At 40.7% G+C, this 27,648-nt stretch overlaps 1 protein-coding gene and 1 pseudogene across 6 annotated transcripts; both read right to left on the reverse strand.

Annotated features, from left to right (window-relative positions):
• Positions 1-1,665: 1,665 nt before the first annotated feature.
• Positions 1,666-21,060, reverse strand: RNASEH1 (ribonuclease H1). 6 transcript variants are annotated; one of them, XM_075556384.1, is made up of 10 exons: positions 20,982-21,060; positions 20,802-20,905; positions 19,518-19,633; positions 13,676-13,840; positions 12,225-12,324; positions 10,969-11,023; positions 10,312-10,396; positions 9,247-9,336; positions 3,662-3,786; positions 1,666-1,840 (listed from the first exon to the last, which is right to left on the reverse strand). In XM_075556384.1, the coding sequence occupies exons 2-10, from the start codon at positions 20,849-20,851 to the stop codon at positions 1,754-1,756; spliced, it is 873 nt and encodes a 290-aa protein (XP_075412499.1). In that variant the 5' UTR covers positions 20,852-20,905; positions 20,982-21,060; the 3' UTR covers positions 1,666-1,753. The 6 variants fall into 6 exon arrangements, with proteins under 6 accessions (XP_075412499.1, XP_075412498.1, XP_075412497.1 ...); XM_075556383.1 differs by having other exon boundaries at positions 1,666-1,809; positions 20,802-21,034; XM_075556382.1 differs by having other exon boundaries at positions 20,802-21,033.
• A 4,398-nt stretch (positions 21,061-25,458) lies between these two features.
• Positions 25,459-27,092, reverse strand: LOC142455396 (DNA polymerase epsilon subunit 4 pseudogene; annotated as a pseudogene).
• Positions 27,093-27,648: the final 556 nt, after the last annotated feature.

The raw sequence follows: 27,648 nt of genomic DNA on the forward strand, positions 1-27,648 counted from the left end.
AGAGCACTAACAGTGTTGCAAGTAGGGAATTCTGTGTTGACAGAAAAGCATGAGGGAGAGGAGGAAAATGAAGGCTGATTTGGAAAAGATTCCAAAAGCTAAACAAACTCGTCGTGGTTTAATGTCTTTTTATGGGAATCCAGAGAATGAATTGCATAAATGAGTTATGGAGTATCGTCAAAATGGTTACTGTGTAACACACATGGGAATCCGCATATGTGCTCTACAAATGGCTAAGGATGACCAGGCATTGAAAAATATGCTGCGTCAGCAGGATGGTGAACCCACTTCATGAATAGCTTTGGCCTCCTATGTTTGAGACAAAGAACAAAGATTTCACAGAAATTGCCACAAGACCTTGACAAAAAGTTACCGTATGTCATTACAGTCATTGATTTTAAAACAAAAGAAGGATTTATAATTGACCTGGCAGATATTGGGAATATGGATGAAACTGCCATGACTTTTGATCTTCCAAGCAACAGAACCATGCCACAGGAAATGAAAAAAAAACACTTCACAGTTATTCTATCATAAGCTATGTCCTGTCATTATTTTTAAAAGAAAGACCTTGCCTAAAAAGATCAATTTCCCATTAAGAATTACTGTGCATGTACATATTAAAGGCTGGATGAAGACGGAACAAAAAAATGGCTGGAAGAAACTTGGAACCGACGGCCAGGAGCAGCCTTAAAGAAAAAGCCATCGTTACTTGTTTGGGATATGTCCAGAGCCCACCTGTCGGAGGGCATGAAAAAATTGGCAAAATCTATTAAGAGTTACTTTAGCCGTTATTCCAGGTGGGCTTTCATCTGTACTGCAGCCTCTGGATGTATCTTTGAATAAGCCTTTTAAAGACTGTGTACGAAGGATACGGCATGAATGGATGTCATCTGGTCAAGCCCAATTAACAAAAGGAGGAAATCTCATGAAGCCTGACATAGAGTTAATAGCAAAGTGGGTTTGAGATGCATGGGAAGACATTCCAGAAGACATGGTGTGATGTGCCTTCTAGAAATGTAGTATTAGTAATGCTATGGATGGCAGTGAAGACTGTGCTTTGTATGAAAATGACAGCAGTGATGGTGATGACGGCGATCTCAGTCAGGACAGCGTCTATGATGACCTCACACCAGCTGAAGCTCTGCATTGGGATACGGATGATGATGAGGAATCGTTTTGACGGATTTTAACTCTTTACATTTTAGCTTGGTTGCTGATTGAGCTCAGGGAATAGTACTCTTAAGGTATCATTGTTGATACCTTATTGTTTTTGTTGACCCTATTTTCTACTTACTGTGCTGGTTTACTAATGTTAAATGACTTGTCCTTTTATTGATGTTTTCTATTTAAAATAAATATTTAAATACATTACTCCACTGATGTCTCAATTTTTAATAATTTTATTTTCATTTGTTTTGATTATTGAAACTCACCAAGCTTCTGCATTTTCCACCCTAGGCTTATACTCAAGTCAATCAGTTTTTCTGGTTTCCCAGCTAATAATTAGGTACCTCAGCTTACACTTGGGTCGGCTTATATTTGAGTATATACGGTTATTCTGAAATCTCACAGGATAGCCAATTGATTGTACATCTAAGCACTGTATTTCAAAGAGAATTATACTGCCTTTCTGATGTCTGAAAACTGTGCCACTGCATCAACTGCATCCCCGTCTTTTATTTTCCATATCAACACGTAAAAGTAACAAGGCAGTCTCCAGTGCATGTTCCGAGTATTACAATGACTTCTTTCAGTCTTCAGACTTCTTCGCTCCTTCTCTTGCTAATCTGTCAGCTTCTTCATTGCCTACAAATCCAGAATGACCCGGAATATGCATCTGTTAAAATAAAAATTTTCCTCATTTTTTTTCAAGTGAAAATACATAAAAAACATTTCAACCTTGAGTCTGAGTAAAAGAAAGCTTGCTTTTCAGAGCCTCTTAACATAATGCTAAACAGCATGAGGTATACTCTTACAGAAGTTGTTAAATGCATTTTATCAATGTATGCATTTATTAAAATTTAGTTTACAGAAATGGCACCTTTCTTTTACGACCTTCTCCGCAATACACACTGTGCTTTGTCGCACTCCACACAAAGTTAATGTATGGATGTGTTTATGTCGTTGGCACAGTAGTTTCCTCCTTGGGTTGCAAGTCAGCAGTCAGCTGCTCCATGGGAGGTGAGGCTTTATACTCAAGTAAAGAGTTTCAGTCTTAGAAACCCCAGAGGAGCAGCTCTCCCCTGTCCTATAGGGTCACAATGAGTCGGCATCAACTTGATGGCAGTGAATTTGGTTTTTGAGTTTTACATATCATATATATACTTCATTTTTTTAACTGCTAAGAGAAAGTATGGATGTATTTACTCAATTTTTGTTTACATTTAGGTTGCTGAAAGGCAAATTTAAATGTCAGGTTATCTGCTATTAGTGGTTCTGGGGAGGTAGAGGAAGATAGGATTGAGACAATGCTTGCCATTTAACTTATACTATTGTGGGAAAAAACAAGCAATAACAATTAAAAAAACCCCAAATTTAACAAAAACTATCATAAGAAAAATACTTCTACAAAATGGGTGCAAAGCAAATGTGCAGAAAGCAGATGGTGTCCAGCTATTAAAAGATACAGTGTCTGGGGTCCTAAAGGCTTGAAATTAAGCAAGCAGCAATCTAGCAGGGAAGCAACAAAAGCCCACACAGAGGAAGCACATGAGCCCGTGTTTTCATGAGGTATCGATGGGAAGAGGTATCAGAAGTTCAAAAACATCAAATCGATGTGAAGGGACATGAATGGAGTGGAGACCCAAAACCCACCTGTAAGGTAATTGGACAGTCCCTCAGAAGGGCCACATGGAAGGGATGAAAAATCCTAGGTGTGGTATAGCATTGATAAACTACCTAATTATCCTCTAGTTCTTTAATATTTCCCCCCCTTCCTATTATAGTTTTTAATGTGTTTTACCTTAGTAATCATGTTAGATTTGCATGTGCTCATTTGGATATTTAAGATTGTTCAGTACATGAAAGCCAAGATAGATAACCCTGCAGAACCATTACAGGGGTAACGGTTCCCTGGGGGTATGGCAAAGACAGGAAGGGGTACGGGGAGCTGATAGCATTGATGATTGTAGAACCCCACTTGATGGAATCAAACAACAGAATTGTATGTGAATAAATATATTGGATTGTGTAAGATATGGCCCCCAAAACTCCAAAACACTATTATAGGGGGAAAAAATAACAAGGGTTTCTCAGGGGTAGGGGAGCGAAGGTTGGGGATAAAGGTTATGTTTATTAAGGTTTTATAACACTTAAAAAATCATACAAATTAGTTTTATTTAACATTATGACTAATTCCACAGAAGCCAATAGGTTTGACTATTACATCTCAAGCAGTAAACCCTGGCCCAAGCATTATTATGCAATAATATAAAAATGTTGAGGACATAGAATAGCTCTCAAGTAATGTAGCCAGTGTATTCTGTAGAAAGTAATGCTCTTATCAAATCAATATTATAAAATGATCAAAGGAACCAAGTGGGTTTTAGTACACATCATATAGATTTCATGGAAACTATTATCCTAACTTAGTGCATTAATTCCTTGAGATAAACCAGTAGGCACTCTGGTTAGGTAAAAGCACTGAAGGAACACTCACCCACTGAATATCCATACCCTCGGTAGCCTTGTCCAGTTCAACGAAGTCTTCTTTGTTGATCACCTCTTTGCCTGTGCTGGTTCTCCATCCATTCTTCTTCCAACCTTTAACCCAATTAGTTATGCCTAAAAGAAGCCCACATTTGTAGATTAATGTTATTATTTCAAAATTGGCTTTCCTTTCCTTTTTTTTTCTTTTTTCTTTTTTTTTTTAATTATTTTTTATTTTTTAACAAATTATTGGGGCTGATACAATTCTTTTCACAGTTCATACATATACATACATCAATTGTATAAAGCACATCTGTACAGTCTTTGCCCTAATCATTTTTTTCTCCTCTTTTCTTCATTTACATTTTATTAGGGACTCCAACAACTCTTACCACAATCCATACATATACATACATCAATTGTATAAAGCACACCCATACATTCCCTGTCCCAATCATTCTCAAGGCATTTGCTCTTCCTTTTACGGCCAATCTAATTTTTATTAATTTGAGGGGGTTTAAAAATTCATGAAAAAAATTTTAGATAAGATTTTCCCCACAAATTCTTTGAAGCCCCCTTGTAGTTTTAGTCTTACACTTATTTGCACTTTATTCCTCAGTCCTCCCTCCAGCAATACTTGGTAGAATTCTCCTCTTCTATGTGGGAGACTCTGATTCAATTCCCAGTCTGTGTACCTCATGCACAGCCATGGTCTGTTTGTCAATGGAGGCAACGTGAGCTACTGTGCTGTTGAGAATCCTTCGATAGAGCTGCCTGGCTAAGAGGAAAAAGGCCTGGCAGTGGCACTGCAATAACCAGCAGTGACAACTCCCTGGGTCACTATGTCCTCAGCAACCCCTCACTGGGATGTCTATTATGTTGTGCCTGGTATTTCCATGTGTCAGAGGTCAACCTGAAGGGAGCTCTATTATTCTACAAAGAACAGTTTAATGTCCTCCTCAATTTCCCATTATCTAATTCAATCTATTGAGGAGCCCTGGTGGTGTAGTGGTTACAAGTTGGGTTACTAACCACATAGTCAGCAGTTCGAAATCAATGGAAAGCTTTCTAATTCTGTAAAGAATTAGTCTTGAAAATCCACAGGGGCAGTTCTACCCTGTTCTATGGGGTCATTATAGGTCAGAATCAACCTAGTGGTTGTGAGTTTTAAGAATTCGATCTATTAAAAACTACTAAGCCAAACTACATGTGCTAAGGCACACAAAAGAAATGATGGGGTCAATTAGCTATACAGAAGATTCCAGCCTGAGAAGACAAAGTCAAATATAATAATTAAATCCTAAACCGGAAGAACTAGAGAACAAATTCAAGCCGCAAGTTGCAAAATTGAAATTCTATGAACAAAATGTTGAATGATGCAGGAAGCATCAAGACAGGATGGAGAGACTATACAGTGGCTATACTAAAAAGAACTAGACAATATTCCACCATTTCAGGAGGTAGCATCTGAGCAAGGACCAATGGAACTGAAGGAAGCTGTTCAAGCTGCTCTGAAAGCATTAGCCAGAAACATGGCTCCAGGAATCGATGGAATACCAACTGAAATGTTTCAACAAGCTGATGAAGCACTGGAAGCACTCACTGGTCAATACCATGAAATTTGGAAGACAGCTACTTGGCTACCTAAGAGATCCATATTTACACCCATTCCAAAGAAAGGTTATCCTATTCAACAGAATGCTAAAATTATGGAACAGGTGCTATAGCAAAGTGTTGAAAAGAAAGCAAACAGTGTGAATCAGAATAGTATCTCGGGTCTTAAAGGCCTGTTTTCAAACAAGCAGCCATCTAAGTGAGGAGTCAACTAAGCCCACATGGAAGCACACCAGGCTGTGTGATCCAAAGATGCCAATAAAATTCAAATATGACGAAGGGCAAAGTATCAGAGCAAAGCAGTGAATACCCAATTTGTGGAAGGCTGAGGGGGGAAATGGGAGGCCCGAACCCATCTGTAGAGTAATTCGTCAGATTCAGCCACTGACAGATCCCTGGAGCCACAGGCAAAGGTCTGGAGTAGCCTCACGAGCAGTCATAGGTCACTGTAATCTTCATTTTGCTGGATCAAACTTGATACTTGGTCATTTGCAAGTATCAACTCCCTCTAGACCCAAACTGAATTTGTTCCAGGTGCATGCTGTTGTCTCAGAAAAACAAAAATAACCCCTGCTGATTAAGCTATTTTATGACTGAAAGGTGATCGCCTTCATAAGTAGAAAATGTTAATTTTACCACAGACGTGTAATCTCTATTTCACAGCTGCCTGGCATCTGCTGTACCAAAATGACACAAACCTATAGAAACAGTGCAGGTGACTCGATTAACGGAAAAACGAAACAAAAATGCAACTCAAGGATTAGTTTTACCCACAAAAAATTTCCTTGGGAAAATCGTGATGAAGTAGGTTTCACAAGGGTGTGTAAAGATAGTTAATTTAACAAAGTAATTCACCACATAAATAAACCATTTGATCACATCAGTCAACACAAAAACCTCATCATATAAAAATCGAACGCATACATTCCTGAAAAAAAACTCTCAGCAAATGAAATTTCTCCACAATGTTACGGCATACACAAAAAACCAATGATTAATATCATTCTCAATGGGGAGAAAATGAAAGCAGTCCCCTTGAGTTTGTGGAAAAATGAAATTTAGCCCCCTTGTATTATATGCAAACACTACTATAGAAAGTCAAGGGGAAAAAGCCAAGAAAAAACATACACATAAAGAAACATTTTTTATTGTTATCAGGGACGGGAGGGGAAGCAAAAACAAACACTAAGGAGATAGCAAACAAACAATAAAACTAACCTATTGGGTTGGGTCACTTCTGACTCTCAGCAAAGGGACTGAGAAGGCAGAGCAGGAAAGAGCAAACTGCCCCATTGGGCAGATTTACGGAGGCAGATTGCCACATTTTCTCCTAGAGAGTAGTTAGTGAGTTCAAATCACTGGCCTTTGGTTGGCAGACAAACACACTAACCACTGTGCCCAGGATTCCATAACTAGATAGTTAGACATCTTTTAATCTGGGTGAAAAGAAAACAACACACAATAAAGAAACAGCTAGTACATCCTGGCCAAGGCAAAGGAAGACACTAGGAGGTATGCAATAGTAAACGGCAACAACAGTAAATACTATTACATACACAAAATAAGGGGGTACCTGAAAAAACCAAACAAACAAACAAACAAAATTCCCTACCCAAAGCTATATTATTTAAATTTTTTTACAAAACAACCATATCACCTTCAAAGTACTCTCCATTATATTTAAATACATTTGTCACTGCAATTCCATACATCTGCAATTCCATTTTTGGAAACATTTTCAAATCCATCTGTTTGGATGGCTGACAGCACCTTCCCCATTTTTTTGTCACCTCTGCCATGTCTTCAAATTGCTGTCCTTTCATGTCTCTCTTCATTCGTGGAAACAAAAAGAAATCGCAAGGAGCCGGTCAGGTGAGTAAGTGCATGTGATGAAAGAGGCATGCTGGTTTTTGCCCAAAAAACTAGTATGCTAAGATGGCTGCATGAGCCAGTGCATTGTTGTGGTGGCAAAACTAGTTTTCCGTCTGCCAAAATCAGGCTTTAAAAAAAATTATTTTATTCTTTTAATTCCTCTTTCTTGAGAGCTCTTACAGATGTCATAACATCCGTCATTCCAATAGTTCAAGTAAAACTGTACAATCGCTACTACCATCAGTTTCAAAACATTTTCCTTCTTTCTGAATTCTTTGATATCAGTTCCCCTATATCCGCTTCCTCCCAACAAATCAGGCCTTTTTTGTGGCACACTGTTATGCAATCTCTTCAGAACCTCTAAATAGAAAGCTTGATTAACCGTCTGACCTGATGGAACGAACTCCAAATACACTATCCCCTCACATTAAAAAAATACACCAACCAATGAGCATCTCATTTTGATCTTTGATTTCACTTGAGCTTTTTTGAGACAAGGTGACGAAGGTGTTTTCCACTGGCTTGATTGATGTTTCATCACCAGTAACGAACTTGGGGGAAAAAATCTGGGTCGCTTTGGGGCTGTTCTTTGAAAGCATGGCATGTCTCCAACTAGAAGATCTTTTACCAGGTCGTCAGAACCTGAGACACAAATTTCAGGGACCCTTCTCATTCTGAAACCTTCCATTTAAATCACTGCCCCGAGCTTCAAGACAGTCTAGATAACTTCTCCATCTCGTCAATGGTCCGTCAGGGCCTCTGATCACAAGTGCATGAATTATGTCAACATTTTCGTCCATTCGGGAAGTTGATGGACCTCCAGACAAGGTTTGTCATCAATCAGCATTGCACCTTTTTTGAAAAGAGAAAATCACTCATACACTTGAGTTTTTCCCATAGCACTGTCCTTATAAACTGTGTTCAACATCACAACAGTTGCTGCATTTTCCCCATGCAGGAAACAAAATTTCACAGCACCGTTCCCTTAAATCGACCATCACAAAACAAGGTTTTGAGTGAAACTGCTTTTATAAAACTATTCACTGCGACCAGAAAAACTTTCCCAGGCAACACCACTGGGTGTACTAACTCAGAGCGAGTTGCTCGATGCGTGTCTAGAGGGGGAAAATGTATACTACAAAAGCTTTGCCCAGAGGAGCTTTTTTCCATTGGGGAGGGGGGGTACCCCCTAGTACATACATAATAACAGTAACAACAGATAAATAATTTATGAGTAGATTCATAGATTGATAACAAACCAAAAAGCCCACTGCCCTTGAGTTGATTTTTACTCACATCCACCCTATAGGACAGGTTAGAACTGCCCTTTTGAGTTTCCAAGGTTATAAATCTTCCCAGGAGCAGAATGCCTCATTTTTCTCCCATGTAATGGCTGGTGGGTTCAAACTGCTGAGCTTGTGGTTAGCAGCCCAATGCACAACCCACTATACCACCAGACTCCTGAGTAGACACACAGGGGCTTCAGAAAGTATGCCGAAAAATGTCATTATCTTTTAATGACATTTTGTGTAACCGCTCGTATGCATGTATGAATGATAAAGAGGTGTGGGTGGCATATGGTGGTACACCATGAGCATAAATAGGTTTGGCAGAGAATATTTCTACTTGTCTGTGTTGCAATTTATTCAAGTGTATAGTGGAGATACGGGGGCAAGGTCATGCAAACATCTTGGCTGTCACCACCCCCTTGGTGTTTACGGCACTGGGCTTGAAGGCTTCGGACTATAGTCTCATGGTACATAAGGTCAATTTGGTGTAACACAGGCCCCGAAGACAGTGTTCTACATACAACTCTGATGAGGAGCAACGAGGGTCTGCAAAGCTTTCAATCTAAGATACAACTATTTGTCTCTTCCTGTCCAGAACAGTGAAGAGTGAAGAAGGCTAAAGACTCGTGGAAGTGGTGAGTAAAGGACTAACGGAGCACTCCAACCACAATTCTCACCAGCTTGAAGCTACGCGAATGAAACGGTGTCCAGCACTACTACCAAGTCTTTTGACTGGGGTCACAATTAAAGGTCCTGGGCAGAGTGGGAAAATGAAGAATGATATCAAAAAACATTAAAAGGAAAAAAAAACACGACTTACTGGTCTGATAGACTAGATGAAGGCCCTTTAAGCCTTTCCAACCTGGAACTGAACTCACTCTCAGATCACCTTTCAGCCAACACAGTAAGCCTATAAAAGTAGACAGTAACACTCGGGAAGAACGTGCTTCTCAGAACAATCCATCACCCAAGACCAAAAGGGGCAGCATTCACCCCAAGAACACAAAGCTCAGAAGACAAAAACGTGCAGAAAATACGGGCAAATAGAAATATAGAGCTCCAGGAAGAAGTGAGAAGAGTACTTTTAGACTAAAAGAATTACAGCCAATGTAATGAAACAAAATACGTGTAAATTTTTGACTGGGAAATTAATTTACTCTCTAAATTTCACGCAATTAACAATAAAATGTTAAAGAAATTCCCTGGGAAAGTAATTTCCAGGTGACAGACACTCCACGTGTGGTTGTTAAGTGCCACTGAATCGGTTCCTAGAGATCCTGTGCACAAAGAATGAAACACTGCCCAGCCCAGCCTAATTGTTCCTATGCTCGAGTCCACGTGTTCATCACGATGGCATATAAAGGTATGTCTTATTTTCTCCCTAACAGAGATAAGGAGGATGAGGCTCTAGGAAGTTAACTTGCTTAAAAAGTAACAAGGTCTTGCTTGAATGTTGTTTTGTAACCTCCCTAGGTTCATCTCTGATCATTGATCCCATTTGCATCCTAAGTGGTGATTCTAACTTTTCCTTTTAAGCCCCCCCTCCCCCCTTTTTGGGTAGATGTATGTAATACTCTCCTTTTCTTCAAGTTAAGATGCCGCTTCCTCCAAAAAGCGACCCCAGACTCCTTAAGCCCCATTCTGTACAGGGTAATTCATTTCGCAGCCTGTGAGTGAGCGTGAAATACATAGTACATAGTAAAAAACTGGAGCGGGACCGGGTTTCTAAATTCCTCGCTCTTTCCTAGGTGTCTCACCAGCCAAATGGTATCTCCACTTACCATTTGGACTCTTCTTTGTTACAGCATCTCCCACTGGGGAAGGAAATATCTATTTCCTTTTAGTAAAAAACCACAAGAAGAAACACAACATGAAAAACACTTACCATTTATAGTAAACATGCTGTCCGTATATAAAACCAATTTCTTGATGTTCTGAGTCTTTGCTTGTTCAATGGCTTTGCAGGCTGCCTTGGGAGAAACCAGTTGAGACTCATTCTACGGTGTTCAACTTTCAACATGACTTCAAGTGTAAACATCCCTTCTTTTCTGTACTACTTATAATGATCATATTCCTAATAGAAAATGATGCTACACATATAATTCCTGTTTTGCACATCAATTTGCAGTTTTTCTAGACAATTCTTATCTTCAGAGTTGTTACTTAACCCCAAACCCAACTTCTTCTAGACTTCTTCTAAACTATTTTATATACATAAACCAAACCCACTATTATTAAGTCACTTCCAACATATGACCCTACACAACAGAGTACACAGCTCTCTTCTGCTCTCTTGGCTTTGTGAGACTGTAAACCTTTCCAAGAGCAAAGAGCCTCATTATTCTCCCACAGGGTGGCTAGTGGTTTCAAACTATCAACCTTGTAGTTAGCAATCCAAAGTATAGTCTACTACACCACCAGGGCTCTTTTCTTACATACATAAACAGCATCAATTATTTGATATATTCATAGTCAATGCTAAGAATGGTGAACTTAAAATTTTTTTGTAGGGAAAAAAAAAACAAAACATCTAATAACTTACATGTATTTCCGCTCTTTGGTTTGTTTGCCTCCCAGGGAGTCTAATGCCTACATTTCTGTTTCAAAGCAATATAAAATAAAATTATCAAGCAATTCTCAGTGGTTCTTTAATTTCTTAACTCCAAAATACAACCAAATTCATTGCTATTGAGTGGATTCTGACACAGAATGACCCTATCAGATAAAGCAGAAGTCCCAAAGTTTTCCATCTCTAGATGAGTAGCTGGTGGATTCACACTGCTTAAGTAGTGAATAGTAAACTGCACCCAATAGTAAACATAGCCCACTACACCACCAGGATTCCTCTTGTGGCTATAAATTAATCAATGAATATTTATTTGAAATAGGAAAGCAATACATAAAATGATAGCCTTTTAAAAACCACCAAACTAATGGCATTAACATTATTTGAAAGACACTAGGGGACAACACTGCAGAAGGGCCACTGGACAGAAGTCAAAAGAGCTAAGCTTCAATTTTGGACCTGAAATGTAGTCTTGGACAAACTACTCAAACTCACTGACCTTTAGTTTGCTACCTATGAAATGGCAAAAATGGAAGCTCACCCACTTTTATGGGGTTTGAAGTCATAATATTAAGCTGAACTTTGTCTTTGTAAATTTTATAGTTAATAGACACAAAGTGGTATTACTACTGAATGATTTATACTGACTGGCCTCAACAATCTTGTGAGGACTTACTACTATTGGAAAACAAAGCTCAGAACTGAAACATGGAGACTAAAGAAGAATCAAGTCTCCATTTACACTTAATTTTCAGGCTATCAGTTACTATTCAAGTTCATTCATATCCAGAGGCTAGAATTATTTAGATAGTTTATTTTATGTCCCTGTGATTTTGTGCCTTTTGAGAAACAGAATGATCACTTCTAAACTCCCATCATTTCAGAAGGATCACAGTTAAATCTAGCACGATGATGCTCCACCATGCCCAGCGGCCTGCCCCACTGGTTGTACAAGCCATCTGCAGTGTGCCCTGTGCTCACTCAAGGAGATAGTTGCATAATCCTTGTATAGATTTTTATCGGTGAGACTTGTCAAATTTTAGAGCTACAAAAGCAATGCTAAGGAAATTTTACATTTAACATTCTGAAGGATGATGCTTTTCAAATGAAGTTTTGTTTTGGGGGGAGTGGAGTCTTCCAATAAGCATAGTCTCGATCATACCTTCACAAGTTTTAAAATGATTTGGTAAAGTGGTGAGCTTGAACAATTTACATTTATTGATTTTACTTACAAAGGATGGCCTGGCCCCCAATACACTCCAATTCCTGCTCGGGCTCTCCTCCGGCCATTACTGGAGCAACAGCCATCTGTGTAAACAACTACAAATTCTCCTACAAAAAGAAATTTAATAAGTGCTAAAGTAGTAATATTACTAACAGCTAAAATTCACCTCAAGAGTTTACTCCAAAAAAAAAAAGTTTACTCAATTTGAATTTGTATTTCAAAGAGAATTGACAATGCTGTTGAAATTTTGCCTAGGAAAACATCAGATTAAAATTTTCAAAATTAACATATGTTGTTCTATTGTTAAAAACATGCAAATACGTACACGTCATGTCAATTCAATAGTCTTTACACATACATCCAGTGACACTGATTACCACCATTCTTACCTCTTCTGAGAAGTTGCCCTCTAGGGCTCTTATCTAATCTTTTAAGTTGCTGTTGTCAATCTGATCCCATATAGTTCTTTAAATGTGCTCAATACTGTTAATTTCTTATATGGGGGCATTTGACACTCTTTGCTTATAATCTGCTCATCTTGGTCCCATATATCAGGCAACTAAAGGAGAATGAACTTAGAAAAACTAGAATATACTACATGAAGTACTGCTTTTTACATCCTACACTACAGGCATCAAATGAGAAACTATCCCTTTATACCTCCTTTCCTACCAAGATAGTATCATTCTATGAAAACAATGCCATGCACTGCAGAAATACTTGCCCACCAATTCAAGTCCTCTGAAAACGTTAGTCCGATTGTATATATTAAGAAACATACACACACATATATGTATATACATTCATGTCTCTTTATATGATGTAAATATGTATATTTCTTAATCTATTTAAATTAGTTAAATCAACCACTATCAACAGGGAACACAGGGAGGAAGTGGGGTAAGTGGTGCTATACCATGGGGATGACAGTGACATGAAGCAAATGTCATGTCACTGTCATGACATGTGGAATGAAAAACTGATCTACACAAGTAGATCTTCACCCAATTCATAAAAGGCTTAATTTTTTTTTTTTTTAGCCCATATTGCTTCTTTCCATGAAGAAAGCAGCTGTTTTATCAAGGCTCTTGATGAAAACCAAAACTCATTAGTGACTTTCTAGGACCGGGTAGAACTGCACCTATGGATTTCTGAGAGTAACTTTTTATGGGAATAGGAAGCTGTCTTTCTCCTAGAGTTGGAACGGCTTACCTTACAGTCTGCAGCCCAAGTGCACCAGTAATAATACTGTCATTTTAAGGGATTGTTTTTTATTTATAATTTATTGCTCTATTGTAAATAACCTATTCAAGTGACCTTTCGATTTCTAATTAACCTTTACAAGGAAAATTGAGGATGTTACACACCAGTTTAAATTATCCACATCAAAAAAGTGGGAAAAACATCTACCTATTTTTATGATTATATTAAAAATTAAAAATCTCAAGAAAGATATACCCATATAAGAAAATGTGTCTTTGCTAACTGAAGGTACTGAGTCTGTATTTTGTTTTACATGCTTTGCACTTGGTTCTGCATTTTCATCTTCCTCTTCATCCACCGACTCCCAGACTCGCTTGTTTGCTTTCACTTGAGATTCTTGCAAATGTTCATTTTTCTGTCCTAAAAAACAGAATCTACTTGTAATCCAGAAAAAATGAACATAAAATGCTTAAGAATCAGTAAACTTTGCAAGTTATTTAGGATTACTAAATAAGACTTAAGTATTCTATCATGTGTGTCCCTTCAAAGAAGGAATTACGTAAGATAGTTTGTGTATCACCTCAAACTTTAGTGTCCTGTGAAATAAATTAAAAATTTTCAAGCTAGGTTTAGTAAGGGCAATGTCAAGACAATATTAAGGGTTCTGTCAAAAACAAAATTTGGTTTTAATGTTGGTAATAAAGATTCCAGGATTCTTAATTCTATAGGGATCACAGATGTTCTAAAAGTATGAGGGCCTCTTTCCTTAGAAAAAAAACAAGAATCAAAGTTTTGTACATTCCCCGTTTCCCCAAAAATAAGACCTACTTACAGTTTTGCCTCTTGCGGAAATATAAGGCATCCCCTGAAAATAAGGCCCCCTGAAAATAAGGCCTCCCCGAAAATAAGGGTTTGGATTGTTATGATGTTCCAGAAGATGACATGACTGTCATTGAACACATGAGTAAATGTGCCATAGACTGTTGTACATGGAAATAATGGTAGTAACAAGAAATTGATACTGTAGGATTCACAGTTTGTCTGGTTATGCTGGTTTGTGATGACAACTACTACCGTACCGTATACAGGTAATACATTTCCTTTTTCTGGTTCAACAAATGTGTACTGTATTCGTCTTCAAGAAAAAAATAAGACATCCCCTAAAAATAAGACCTAGCGCATCTTTGGGAGCAAAAATTAATATGACACTGTCTTATTTTCGGGGAAACAGGGTAGTATCAGTGGCTTATCTATCAGAGCCCCCACCCCAATTCAGCTCCCCAAATACTCAAATTGCAAGGACGTCAAATTGAAAACCTCTAGGATGTCAGGAGGGAATGGTAGGTCTAACTTAAATAAACAAGTAACAAGGCAGGCTAAGAAAGCAAAGTAAAACCAGAAAGGGAATGTGCTAGGTCAGATTGACTACAGAAACAAAACCAGTGACACTCCTAAGTCTATAAGAAAAAGCTTTATAAAAATAAATAAATAAAAAGACAAAGCTTTATATCAAAGAGCAACAATATATTAAGAAAACATCCCAGCCCAGTCCAGATCAAGTCCTTAAGGCCTGTATTAGCCCGTATGTCCAATACTAGTCTATAAATTCCTCTTCAAACTCACACAACACATGCAAATGCCTAAAGCAAAAAGAACACAGGATGGTGGGTAAAAAATCTTATGGATCCAGTGGCGGTGGAAATATCTCAGTGCTAGCGTGCGTCTCCAAATAGTTCCTCAAAAGGAAAGTGAAGCAGAGAGAAAGTGTGTGGACCACATCCAGGGAGTGAGAGAGGATGTTCCCAGAGTCCTCATAAGGCCACGCCCACAAGGAGGCATCATCAGGCTGTGACCTGACTGACAGCCTAGACTCCATCCCTATACTTAATTACCAAGTTGACATGAAAATATATGACCACCACAGAAAGCTAAAATTGAGTCCCATCGAGGACAGTAATGTAGTAGTAATTTCTTCAACAGCCCAGCCCTGGTGGATTCAAGATGACTACTAAAGAGATTATCAAACACTTTTTTTCAGAGTTATCTGGGAGTAACTGATATCTCACTTTCTTTTTAGTATTATTATGGCAGTTAAAGTAGAGAAGCAAGTAAGACATAACAAAATAACAATAATTTATAAATTATCAAGGGTTCATAAGGAAGGGGAGTGGGGAGGGGTAAAATGAGGAGCTGATACCAAGGGTTCAATTAGAAAGCAAATGTTTTGAGAATGATGCTGGCAACAAATGTACAAATGTGCTGACACAATGGATGTATGTATGGATTGTGCTAAGCATTGTACGAGCCCCAAATAAATTTTTTTTTTAAGTTACAGTCTTGGAAAGCCATGGGGACAGGATATTTACTGTGTTATTATAATGGGTTACTCTTAGTCTAATTGAAAAGTTGGCATCAGCCAACAAAAACACATACTGGAAGAATTTGAAATATGTGTAAACTTCAGATTACCATGTGTCAACTTGATTCGGCCATAATTCTCAGTGTTATGTGGTTGTTTTCCATCTTGTCGGGTGTTGTAACTGTCCTCTACTGTGTTGTAAACCCTGACCTCTGTACGACAATGACCAGCACTCATCAGTTAAGTTTGTTGCATTGTGGTGGCTGTGTGTAGCTGTGATGCTGGAAGCTTGTCAGTAGCTTCTCAAATGGCAGCAGGGTCACCCAAAGTTAACAGGTTTCGGCGGAGTTTCCAGATGAAGAACAGACTATGAAACAGTGAATAGATGGCGAAAACCTTTTGCATAGCACGGAAACATTGTCAGTTACTGAAAACCTAATGAAAGAAGCAGAACATTGCCAGAGATAGTGCCAGGAGAGTGCATATTTAGGCACTCTAAATATGATTGAGAGAGCTTCCTTCTCAAAGTAGAGTTGACCACAATGATGTGAATGGAGTACAGCCTTTGAGATTAAAGCCTTCAGGACCTTCATTTGTTGATGGGACATGACTCAGAATGAGAAGAAACAGCTGTAAACATCCACTAGTAATTGGAACTTGGAATGCACAAAGAACGGATCTAGTAAAATTGGAACTTGTCAAAAATAAATGGCAGGGAGGGAGGGAAAAAAGAGGAGCTGATTCCAAGGGCTCAATAAGAAAGTAAATGTTCAGAAAATGATGACGGCAACATGTGTACAATTATGCTAGATACAACTGATGTATGGAATGTGATGAGAGCTGTAAAAGCCCCTAATAAAATGATTTAAACTTTTTTTTAAACTTTTTTTTAAGTAAATGCATCAAGACATCAAACAACACATTGCATTGGGAAATCTGTTCCATAAGACCTCTTTAAATTGTTGAAAAGCAAGGAACTTGACTTTTAATGAGGACTAAGGTGCACCTGATCCAAGCCATGGTATTTTCAATTGCCTCATATACATGTGAAAATTGAACACTGAGTAAGGAAGACAGGAGAAAAATGGGTGCATTTGAATGATGATGCTGGCGGAGAATACTGGAAACACCACAGAATGCCAAAAGAACAAACCTAACTATCTTAGAAGAGGAGCAGCCAGAACGTTGTGAGACTTCCTCTCATGCCCTCCTGACACGGTGTTTAAGAAAGACCAGTGCCTGGAGAAGGGCATCATGCATGAGGGGCAGTGAGCAGGAAGGCCCTCAATGAGAAGATTGACACAGTGGTTACCACAGTGGGCTCCAGAATAGGGCTAACTGTGAGGATGGAGCAGACCAGGCTGTTGCATGCTGTTGTATACACGGTAGCTAAAAAACAGAATCAAGTCATGTTTATTATGCTGATTGTGGGAAACTGCGGACTGGGAAGAGAGTGTATATGGACAAATTCTCTACGCTCATAATTAAGAAGTCTGGAAGGTCAGGATTCTGGTGGAAGGCCTTCAATTTGTGAGTTGTAGATTAACCCCAGTCACATTCTCCTAATGAAAAATCATCCTCACAGTATCGTCCCATAATAGTGCTACCTAAATGATACCTCTTACAAGCACGTGTGGCCGGCAGCCTGTATCATGTTTCTATTATCTTCCTGCTCGAGGTGGTCTACTCCCCTCTGCCTGCTCCCAGTACTATTAATAGATTTCTCCCCCAGAGAGTCAGGGATGTCTAGAGTTAGGACACTGGACACCTTGTTACATAAGTGACTGACTGTGATGGATGGGGTTTGCTAATCCCAAGACTGTTACAGAAGCCTGTTAAAGAATATATTCTCTCTCTTTGTTCCTACAGTCATGGAAGAAATGAGCACCCTAAACTTTGTCTTTTTATTATTTTTTCCTTCAATTGCACAATCACTTCATAGGACCCTCTCAGTTGTGGGTAGGGCCCACAGTAATAAAGCAGGATTAAGGTAGGATGCAATCAATAACCCCGCCTTTCTTCAGATATACCTTTCGTTTTAGAAGAGAAAAAAGGAAGAAGGCAGCAGAGAGAAGGAACCTGACTTAAAAAACAAACCAAAAAACCCTCACTCCAACTGAGTTGATGCCAACTCACAGTGACCCAATAGGACAGGGTACAACAGCCCCTGTGAGTTGGTGAGACTGTTAACTCTTAAGGGGAGTAGAAAGCCCTATCTCCCTCAGGAGTGCTGTTGGTTTCAAACTGCTGACCTTACAGTTAGCAGCCCAACGCATACCTTCTTTGGTCCCAGAATTCATGCACTGAGAACCCCCTAGGCACAGGAGGCGGAGAGGGAGTTGTGAAGAATGGTAATAAAACAACAAGAGAATGGAGTGGGAAAGCTTGGCACCTGCAGAAGAGAGCTTACTGGTGGAGTGAGATGCCTCCAGGCACTTACTACTGGTGCTTTAGTGCTTTCTAACACGTATCCAAGCAAGGGAAAGGTTAGGCCAAAAGGATGAAGAGATTTAAGGTCACAGTACTGCCTACAAGCATGTCTGAGAAAATGCTGTTTTAGCTAAAGAACAGCATCATGATGTGCTCCTGATCTGACTTGTTGTAATCCGTTACTTCTCTAACAAACCTCAGAATTTTGAAGACTCTCTGAATTTTGTGTAGCACAAGTGCAACAAGGAATCAACCTTAGCAGAATGGGTATACCCAGGAAGGGATGGCAGGTGTCAGTCAGAGAGAGGGAGCATGTCTGACCTCTGTCTCACAGGAATCAGCCTTTAGCTCTTGATGGTGGCTCACCTCTCTTGTGAAGGTATAGGTCAGATGCCCCTGCCACACCATTTTTACAATTTCAACTTGCCTTCTGTCCCAAACTGATTTCTCCATCTGGATAGAAAATATAACGGTCACTTTGGGGCTTCCTTTAAAAACTACTGCAATACGGAGGTGACATAGATACATATTGAGGTGAGGCCCTTCGGGAGTAGTCATACAGTGAGCTTTCTCTCTCAATTCTGCATTGTCCAAAATTGAAATGAGGCTTCAAATGAGCAGTTGTTCAACACAGGAGCATCACTGTGTCTCCTGGGGTACTGTCCAAGAGAAGCTGATTAAAACGCCCCTGTGTCCATCTTAATTCACTGAGGAAATATTTGTGAATAAAGTTAAAAAATCCTTCTTTGAGGTAGGGTAAGCTATATTTTTAAAATCTTAAAGCAGAGCCCCCCTTCGTCTTGCATTTTTGATACCTTTGCATTATAATTTAAACTTCAAACAACTGTAATTACTGTAATACATGAACTTGGAAGAAATCCAGATAGTGTGACTCTGCCCTAAGTTAAAAAAGAAACTCTGCACAGAGGCTATACTCATCACTTGAAAATTTTAGCTCTCTTAATCCAACAGCATGTATGAACAGCCTACAAAAGTCCGTGGAAAAAGTGAACGAAAGATAACGGTATTTTTACAAGGACTTTTTAACCCTCTTCTCCCCCCTCCCGTTTTTTTTAAATATAAGGAATTTGTAAAATATAAGGAAAAGTTATTCATGAGATGCGTGTACTGACTTGTCTTTCATACCACTACTGACACGACTTTCTGAGCTTCCTAATCTTTACCATGGAAGGCATCACAGTATCTTCTTTATCTGCCTACAGGGTAGCTACACAGAATTAAATAAGAGCAGGTATGAAAAACTGTGAATGAGGTAAAATGTAACACTGTGACGTGAGAAGAGCGTACCTTCTGAAGCAGCAGGGCTCACAGAGTTCCTGACAAAGGCCCAAGCCTCATCTTCAGTAGCAAACTTCTTAAATCTCGCAGCAGGAAACCGGTCCACCTGGGCCTTACATTCATTCCTGTAACAAAACATGTCATTTCCTTCCTTCAGTTATCTTTACTTAGCCCGTTTTCAATTATTTCTCAAAGTGGGAATCACTTAAAAAAAGGATAAGGCTGTCAATTCTTTGAGAACAAAGGCTCACATCATATTGTGCATCAGTTTATTTTTCATATCCCATGTTCTATCTTGTGTCATGTTACCTACCAGTTGTACATGTCAGGACCATATGCTTCCTCAAACCTAAGACACAAAAAACTTTGGAAATTTAAAACAAATGTAAAATGATTTCACTACACAAAAAGGCCAACTATCAAGATACTGCTTCATCAATGTGACAGCTGATTTGCATAAAGATCCAGGACCACTGAGCCTATTGCAACTCATAACAATCCCATAGAACAACAAAGAACTGCTTGGCAGTCTCATCTTTCTCCTGCCAAGCAACTGGTGGGTTTAATCTGCTGACCTGTGGTTAGCAGCGCAACACCTAACCCACTGTACCAGCATGCATTAACATAAACACACACACTGATAATAAACCTTGATATCATATATTAATAGTCCAGGTCTTGTAACAACAACCAAAAAACCTGGAGAACACATGCCACATTTGTGACATATTAGCCTTGTGAACTTCCAAATCATGGTAACCACACCTGAAAAATAATAAAAGTCACACCTATTTCAAGGATTACTACAGGAATCCAATGGCAAACACTAGTTTATAATTTTTCCTTTAAAATCACAAGGAAGATTAGGTATTATGAGTCCTATCTCCGTGTTATTTGGCACGAAAAATGGTAATGCTGGTTGAGGCTTCTGATTTAGGTATTGAAAAGAAAGAATTAGTAAAGTATAGATCATTTCTGATATTCCAACAAAATTAAAACCGTCAGTCTCCTACTGATGGTTGGCAAGAGCCGAAACCTGGGCCGCGCGCATTTCGGATTTCCAATTTCCAGAGTGCCACTGAGAAAATGGGGTCCTCCCTAAAAACCGGGGTACAAATGCGAAGGCACGTGTGCTTTCCAGCGCCCCTACAGCTAAACTCTATCACATGGATCCCGGTAAGCAAAGCTTGTCAACAAAATAGTATTCACGACAGCTTGCTCGGCTCCTGGTACTCAGGAGAGATGGGAGGGCGAGCTAGAGGCGGTGGCAGCTTCGGTAGGCAGGTCACTCACCAGGTATGAAACACCCCGGTCTTGCGGCCCCTCCTCACTGCGTAGAACATTCCGAAACCCCAACTGCCGCAGCGACTGTGCCTCACAGAGGCCAAAGCAACTCTCTGCGCAAGAGAGAAGAGCCTGGTCATTCCTCACTCCCACGGAGGGAGAATCATTTTGGAGTGTATCTCTACTCACAGCCCACCAACTCGAAAATCACACACAAACTTCCGGCGGGGGCGCAGGCCGATGACGTGTTCCCCGCGGACCGGTCGGCTCGAAAGCGGAAGCGGGCGTGCCGGGAGCAGAGGCGGAGTCACGTGGGGCAGGGCCCACTGTGGGGCGGGGCCAGGAGCGAGGCCGTCACGGAGATGGGCGGGGTCAGAGACCAGAAGAAGGCAGGAGAGGAAAGCGATTGGATGCTGGGCGGACAGGGCCTCCGTCTGGAAACCCTGGGTAAGGCGGGGCTTCAGGCGGGGCCAGATCTGGGTGACGCGGCTCTAGGTCTAGTTCGATGAAGGGTGGAGAGTACCGCTCCTGTCTTCTGGACGGAAGAGCTTCGTTTAGACTTCGAAGTTCCGTCTTATTCCTCTTCATTCCCATTGTTTTGTGATAGCCGTTTGAAGAATGTTTTTCCCCATCGTTCTCCCGTCTAGTTCTCAACATGGCTGCACAAGTGTCATAGCTGCAATTCTTTTAAAAAATTATCCATACACACCACCCTATTTTCAAATTATTAACTAATATACTGCTCCCTCAACTGAAGGCGAATCTTTGGGAGGGGAGCCTGGCAATAGATTTTTTTTTTAAACTCTACATTATGCTTATGTTAAGGACAGAACCGTTGAGAAGTCTTTCCACCAAAAGCTAAGACCTAGACACTTATTTTTCTAACTTTAACGTTGTAGGCTAACGGAGTATTTGAGCTCTGGCTGAAAAGTATGTAGAATAGCTGAACGATAAGAATCTAATACTTTGGGCCATTTGGAGAACTTTGGGCCATTCAACATGGAAACATTTAAAAAAATTTCCCGTGCAGGGCAGTAAATTATTATATCTCTTCTAGCTGAACCTAACACAACATAGGTCGAGTAAAACAGTGGGCGTAGTACAGGAGGCCCTGAATCAAGGAACACTGTGATCTCTAGAAACTGGAAAAGGCAAGAATGTGGATTACTCCCTAGCAGTGGTTCTCAATATTCTTAATTCCGTGACCCTTTAATCCAGTTCCTCACCTTGTGATGACTCCCCCCAAACAAAATTATTTTCGTTGCTATTTCATAACTGCAATTTTGCTACTGTTATGAATCGGGTGACCTCTGTGAAAGGGCCGTTCGACCCCCAAAGGGATAGACCCACAGGTTGAGACCAGCTGCAAGCCTTCAGAAAGGAATGAAGTCCTCTAACTGCTTGATCTTAGACAGAGAGCTCATGTTGGATTTCAAAACTACAAAACTATAAGATCATAAAGTTAATTCATTTGGAGCTAAAAACAAGTGGGGGAAGATACTGATAAAATTTATCTGTAAATTATAAACAGGATTATTTGAATGCCATCTTGCTGTGTATAAAATGAGCCCTCTGAGAAGCAAGAGGAGAGTTCTCATTACTAGCAAGAGCCAGGAGTGGAACCTGTCCTCTGGACTGAAGGTTTCTATACAGGGAACCCCCTAGATCTAGAAGACAGCTATACCATCAGAAGAGCAGCAGTGGAACCTGCAGTCGGAGCATGAACAGAGTGATGGATTTTCCCAACCCTCAGAGCAATGGTTCTCAACCTCTGGGTCGCGACCCCTTAGGAAGGTGTTGAAGGACCCTTTCACAGGGGTCACCTGATTCAAAACAGTAGCAAAATTACAGTTATGAAGTAGTAACAAAAAGAATTTTATGGTTTGGGGGTCACCACAACATGAACTGTATTAAAAGGTCACGGCATTAGGAAGGTTGAGCACCACTGCCACAGAGCAAGTAAAGAGCACTTTCGTGTAGGAGACTGGATTGTGGTGTAGGGTGCCTTTGAGCACCCTAATTGGGGAAGTTGGACTTGCTAACCCACAAAGTGCAGCTGAGTGCCTCCAGACTGAGGCTTATTGGAGTGAGGTGCCTCTGGACTCATAATTCAAGGAGCTGGGTTTGCTGACCTGGGGTTGAGGCTTACAGCAGAGTGGTATGATCCTTGAACATTTATTAGCAGACCTGAAACTCTGTAATATGTCCTGTTAAATAACTACCTTGAAAAAAATAAATAAACAAATAAATAAATAACGACCCTGAGCGTTTCTCACTGGTATTGCAACTTGTTAACTTCCCTAATAAATCCTTTAATCGTGAATTTTGTCTGATAGTTTCTGTGTAGCCATTACAATGGATATTAGAACTCCAAAGTAAAATAGGGAACACTAACACATTACTGAAAACAGTCAATCAGCAAATCAAAACTTCTTCGTGCTAAATAAGAATTGTGAAAAATGCAAGTTTTAGATGTTGAGTGCTGAAAGTGAATAAACAGGTGTTCATCATCAAAGTTTATTTCGTTTCAGTTTAACTCTCTCATTTTAGAGGCAGTTAAGGTTAATGTAACCCTGGTGGCATAGTGGGTCACCTGTTGGGGGGCTAAGCGAAAGGTCAGTGGATTGAACTCGCCAGCTGCTCTGGGGGAAGTAAGAGGAGACTTCCAGTTCCCATACAGACTTTCTCCTCAGTACTCCAAACGGGGAAGTTATCTCTTTCCTACAGAGTTCCTATGAGTCACCTGACTGGCTGGCAGCAAATGTGTTTTGTTTTTAAATGTTTACACTAATCACAGGGAAAGAGAAATAAACTTGAACTAGGTTTCATTTGGATTAGATTAACCCTTCAGTCTTTGTATCCTATTCATCCATTAACTTCAAAATTCTGATGTGGTCAGGTGGTGGTAATTATTTTGAGTGTGCACATTATTACAGAGAATAAGAAATTGGTTAACTCATTATTTAAATGACTGACTGAAAGACTAGGATTTATAAATTTAAAAAGATAAATACAAATGATGGGAAAAAGGGATGAGTGTGTGTGTGTGTGTGTGTGTGTGTGTGTGAAAACTGCCAGTTCTCATCATTTTATGCAACTGCTGGTGGAATGTGCTATGCTTTATTTTCCACCCCAAAGCTATTTCTACTAGCAGATATTTAACCTGGGAATGGGCTCCAAAACCTAAAGCACCGAGAACAAGTGGATTGTTTTAATTAAAAAGGCCATTTCTTGCAATTCAGGCCAATATCCGATCGTTTGATCGTAATCAGCTTCCATTGCAAATACTTTCTAAATTAATTTAAATAACTTGAAATTTCTCTAGACCCTCATTATAACATGTATTAAACACCTATCATGTGCTGTGGGTTAACTCATGCTCTTGGGATACAGAATGAGCCTGACCACCAAGAATTCACCGAGATGCCTACGTTGATCTGGGTAGACTAGAGAAACATTCATAGATACTCGTGTGTAATAAAGAACTTTATATTAAAGAGCAATTGTATATTGAGAAAACATCCCAAGCCCAGCCCAGATCAAGTCCATAACTCTGATATTAGCCCATTTGTCCGATATCAATCTATAAATTCTTCTTCAGACTCATGCAGCCATGCAATAATGCTGAATTCAGGAAGATCACCAGCCAGTTGGTGGAAAGTCTTGTGGATCCAGTGGCAGTGGAAGCATCTCTGTGATAGCAGGGGTCTCCACGTGGCTCCTCCAGCTCCAAAACTTTGGCTGCCATCAGCATCACTCCATGTGGCTTTTCAACAGGAATGTCTCACAGACAGACAGTGTGTCCCACTTCCAGGGAAGAAGACCAGACTTCCCAGAATCCTCAGGAGAAGGCCATGCCCACACTCATTGTGGCCTCATTGGCTGTGACCTGATTGACAGGCTAGACTCCAACCCTTTTCAAGTTGACAGATTATGTAACTGCCACAAAGACATGAAAACAAATGACCCACCCTCTGCCATCAAATTAGGTTGAAGTTGAAAAAAATTAAAGCCATTTCATGAGAAATAATATATGACCTTGAGTATACCCCACCTGAATTTAGAGGACATCTCAAGTATAGATTCGATACAGTGTACACTAATAATCAAGATCTGATAAGTTGTAGGTGACACGAAGAACATCGTACATATGGAAAGGAAAAGGTCATTAAGAGAGAAAAGACCAAAGCAAAAGTTAGAAGAAACTCTGAAAGTTGCTCTTGAATATGGAATAGCTAAAGCAAATGGTAGAAATGATTATTTAAGAGCAGAACAGAAGATTTCAAAGGGAAGCTCAAGAAAAGACCATATAATCACATGCAATATGCAAAGATAGGGACTTAGCCAAAAAGGAAGAGCATGCTTAGCATAAGAAAGAAATTTAAGAAAAAAATTAAGCCTTGAGTTACAATACTGAATGATTCTGTGGGCAAAATATTGAGTAATGCAGGCAGTTATGTTGGTAAACTTGAAAACCAAACTCGCTGCCATTTAAGTGATGCTGACTTTATTTTAATCAGAAACTTTATTTGAGTCCTCTTCATTCATTGAGCAATATATGCAAAACACATTCTCAAACTCTGCCCTGGCCAGCAGCAACTGTATCCATCCCTGAGTGGAAAACAGACTCATGGAAGACTTTGTAGAGATCTCTGGCTAGCCCAGCATGAATGAAGGTAGAAGAGAAAAATATTCCAAAGACAATGTTCTTCAGAGCTGGGGCCTTCAGGGTGGGGCTGGCTGAAGGGTGCAGGTAAAGGCTCACATTGCAAGCTCCACAATCAATCCAAAGTACCTTTCAGAAATGCAAATTCATCCACAGCTTCTATTGTATTATCCAAATCTCTCCTCTGGAGGGTTTTCCTCTTTCCTTGTTGAGCGCAGCAATACGCATCTTTCACAATGGTCTCCATGAACAATTCCGTGGCCTGTGACAGAATGAAGATGGCGTCCTGTGCAGCGAGCGAGCATCACCTTAGGGTCCGCCTTCACGGGGCAGGCCCAGTCCTTGGGGCTTGAGGCTGCGGTGCCACTGCCTCACCACTAGGCCCCTCCTCCTCTTGAGACACCCCACTCCCTGTCGCCGCCGCCGCCGCCTCCCAAACTTGAGCGTGCTGCGCACAGCCGCTGATGCTGACTTTTAATGACCATATAAGACAGAATAGAACTGCCCCTTTGGGTATTCGAGACTGTACCTCTGTACAGGCGTAGGAATGAGGAACGACTTGATCAAACTGATAAGCTTGTGCTCAGTAGCCTACCTCATAACCACTAGGACAGTAGGGTTTCTTGTTCATGTTGTTAGGAATTAAAAAAAAGAATCATTTTATTGGGGCTCATACAACTCTTCTCACAATCCAAACACACATTCATTGTGTCAAGCATATTTGTACATTTGTTGCCCTCATCATTCTCAAAACATTTGCTATCCACTTAAGCCCTTGGTATCAGCTCATTATTTCCCCCTCCCTCCCCAGTCCACAATCCCTAATGAACCCTTGATAATTTATAAATTATTATTATTTTGTCATGTCTTACACTGCCTGACGTCTCCCTCTCTTCACCCACTTTTCTCTTGTCCATCCCCCAGGGAGGAGGTTATATGCAGATCCTTATAATCCATTTCCCCTTTCTATCCCACCTTCCCTCTATCCTCCTGGTATCACCACTCTCACCACTAGTCCTGAAGGGATCATCTGTCCTGGATTCCCGGTTCCTATCTGTACCAGTGTACATGCTCTGGTCTAGCCGGATTTGTAAGGTAGAATTGGGATCATGATAGTGGAGGGAAGAAGCATTTAAGAACTAGAGGAAAGTTGTATGTTTCATCATTGCTACACTGCACCCTGACTAGCTCGCCTCCTCACCGTGACCCTTCTGTAAGGGGATGTCCTCTTGCCTACAGATGGGTCTTGGGTTCCCAATCTGTACTCCCCCTCATTCACAATGAAATGACATTTTGTTCTTTGATGCCTGATACCTGGTCCCTTTGACACCACGTGGTCACACAGGCTGGTGTGCTTCTTCCATGTGGGCTTTGTTGCTTCTGAGCTAGTCGCCCTCTTGTTTATTTTCAAGCCTTTAAGACCCCATGCAAAGCTCGCCCGTGTTCTGTGGATCTGTGTCTTGCTTCAACAGTGTTTGAATGGAACAGATCCGGGGACTCCCTGCCTCCAACCTTCTGCCACGCAACAGATTTCTTTCCGGAAGTAACTTGGGGAGCATCTTCGCGGCCAGCCCCTCCTCTTGGGACCAGCGAACACTTTTATTTGGAGTGTGGTGACCTCCAAACCGACGCATCACGAGCTCTCAGATCCGTCAGAATTATTCCCCTACGCGGAGGCCGGCGTCCACCGTCTGGTCAACCTGCACCTGCAGGCCTCTGACACCTACCTCTCTCTGGGCTTCTTTTTCGACCGTGACGATGTGGCCTTGGAAGGCGGGGGCACTTCTTCCGCGAGCTGGGAAGGAGAAGCGCGAGGGGGCCGAGCGTCTCTGGAAGCTGCAGAACCAGCGCGGCGGCCGCGCCCTCTTCCAGGATGTGCAGAAGCCGTCTCCAGATGAGTGGGGTCGAACCCTGGACGCCATGGAAGCTGCCCTAGCCCTGGAGAAAAAAACTCAACCAGGCTCTTCTGGACCTGCATGCCGTGGGGTCCACTCACACCGACCCTCATCTCTGTGACTTTCTGGAGAACCACTTCCTGGACAAGGAGGTGAAACTCCTCAAGAAGATGGGCGACCACCTGACCCACCTCCGCAGGGTGGCCAGCCCCCAGGCCGGGCTGGGCGAGTATCTCTTCAAGAGGCTTATGAGAGGCTCACTCTCAAAGAAGACTAGGAACCTGCGGCCACGAGC

The sequence above is a fragment of the Tenrec ecaudatus genome, chromosome 8 (assembly GCF_050624435.1).
Source record: "Tenrec ecaudatus isolate mTenEca1 chromosome 8, mTenEca1.hap1, whole genome shotgun sequence".
Classification (NCBI taxonomy): Eukaryota; Metazoa; Chordata; class Mammalia; order Afrosoricida; family Tenrecidae; genus Tenrec; species Tenrec ecaudatus.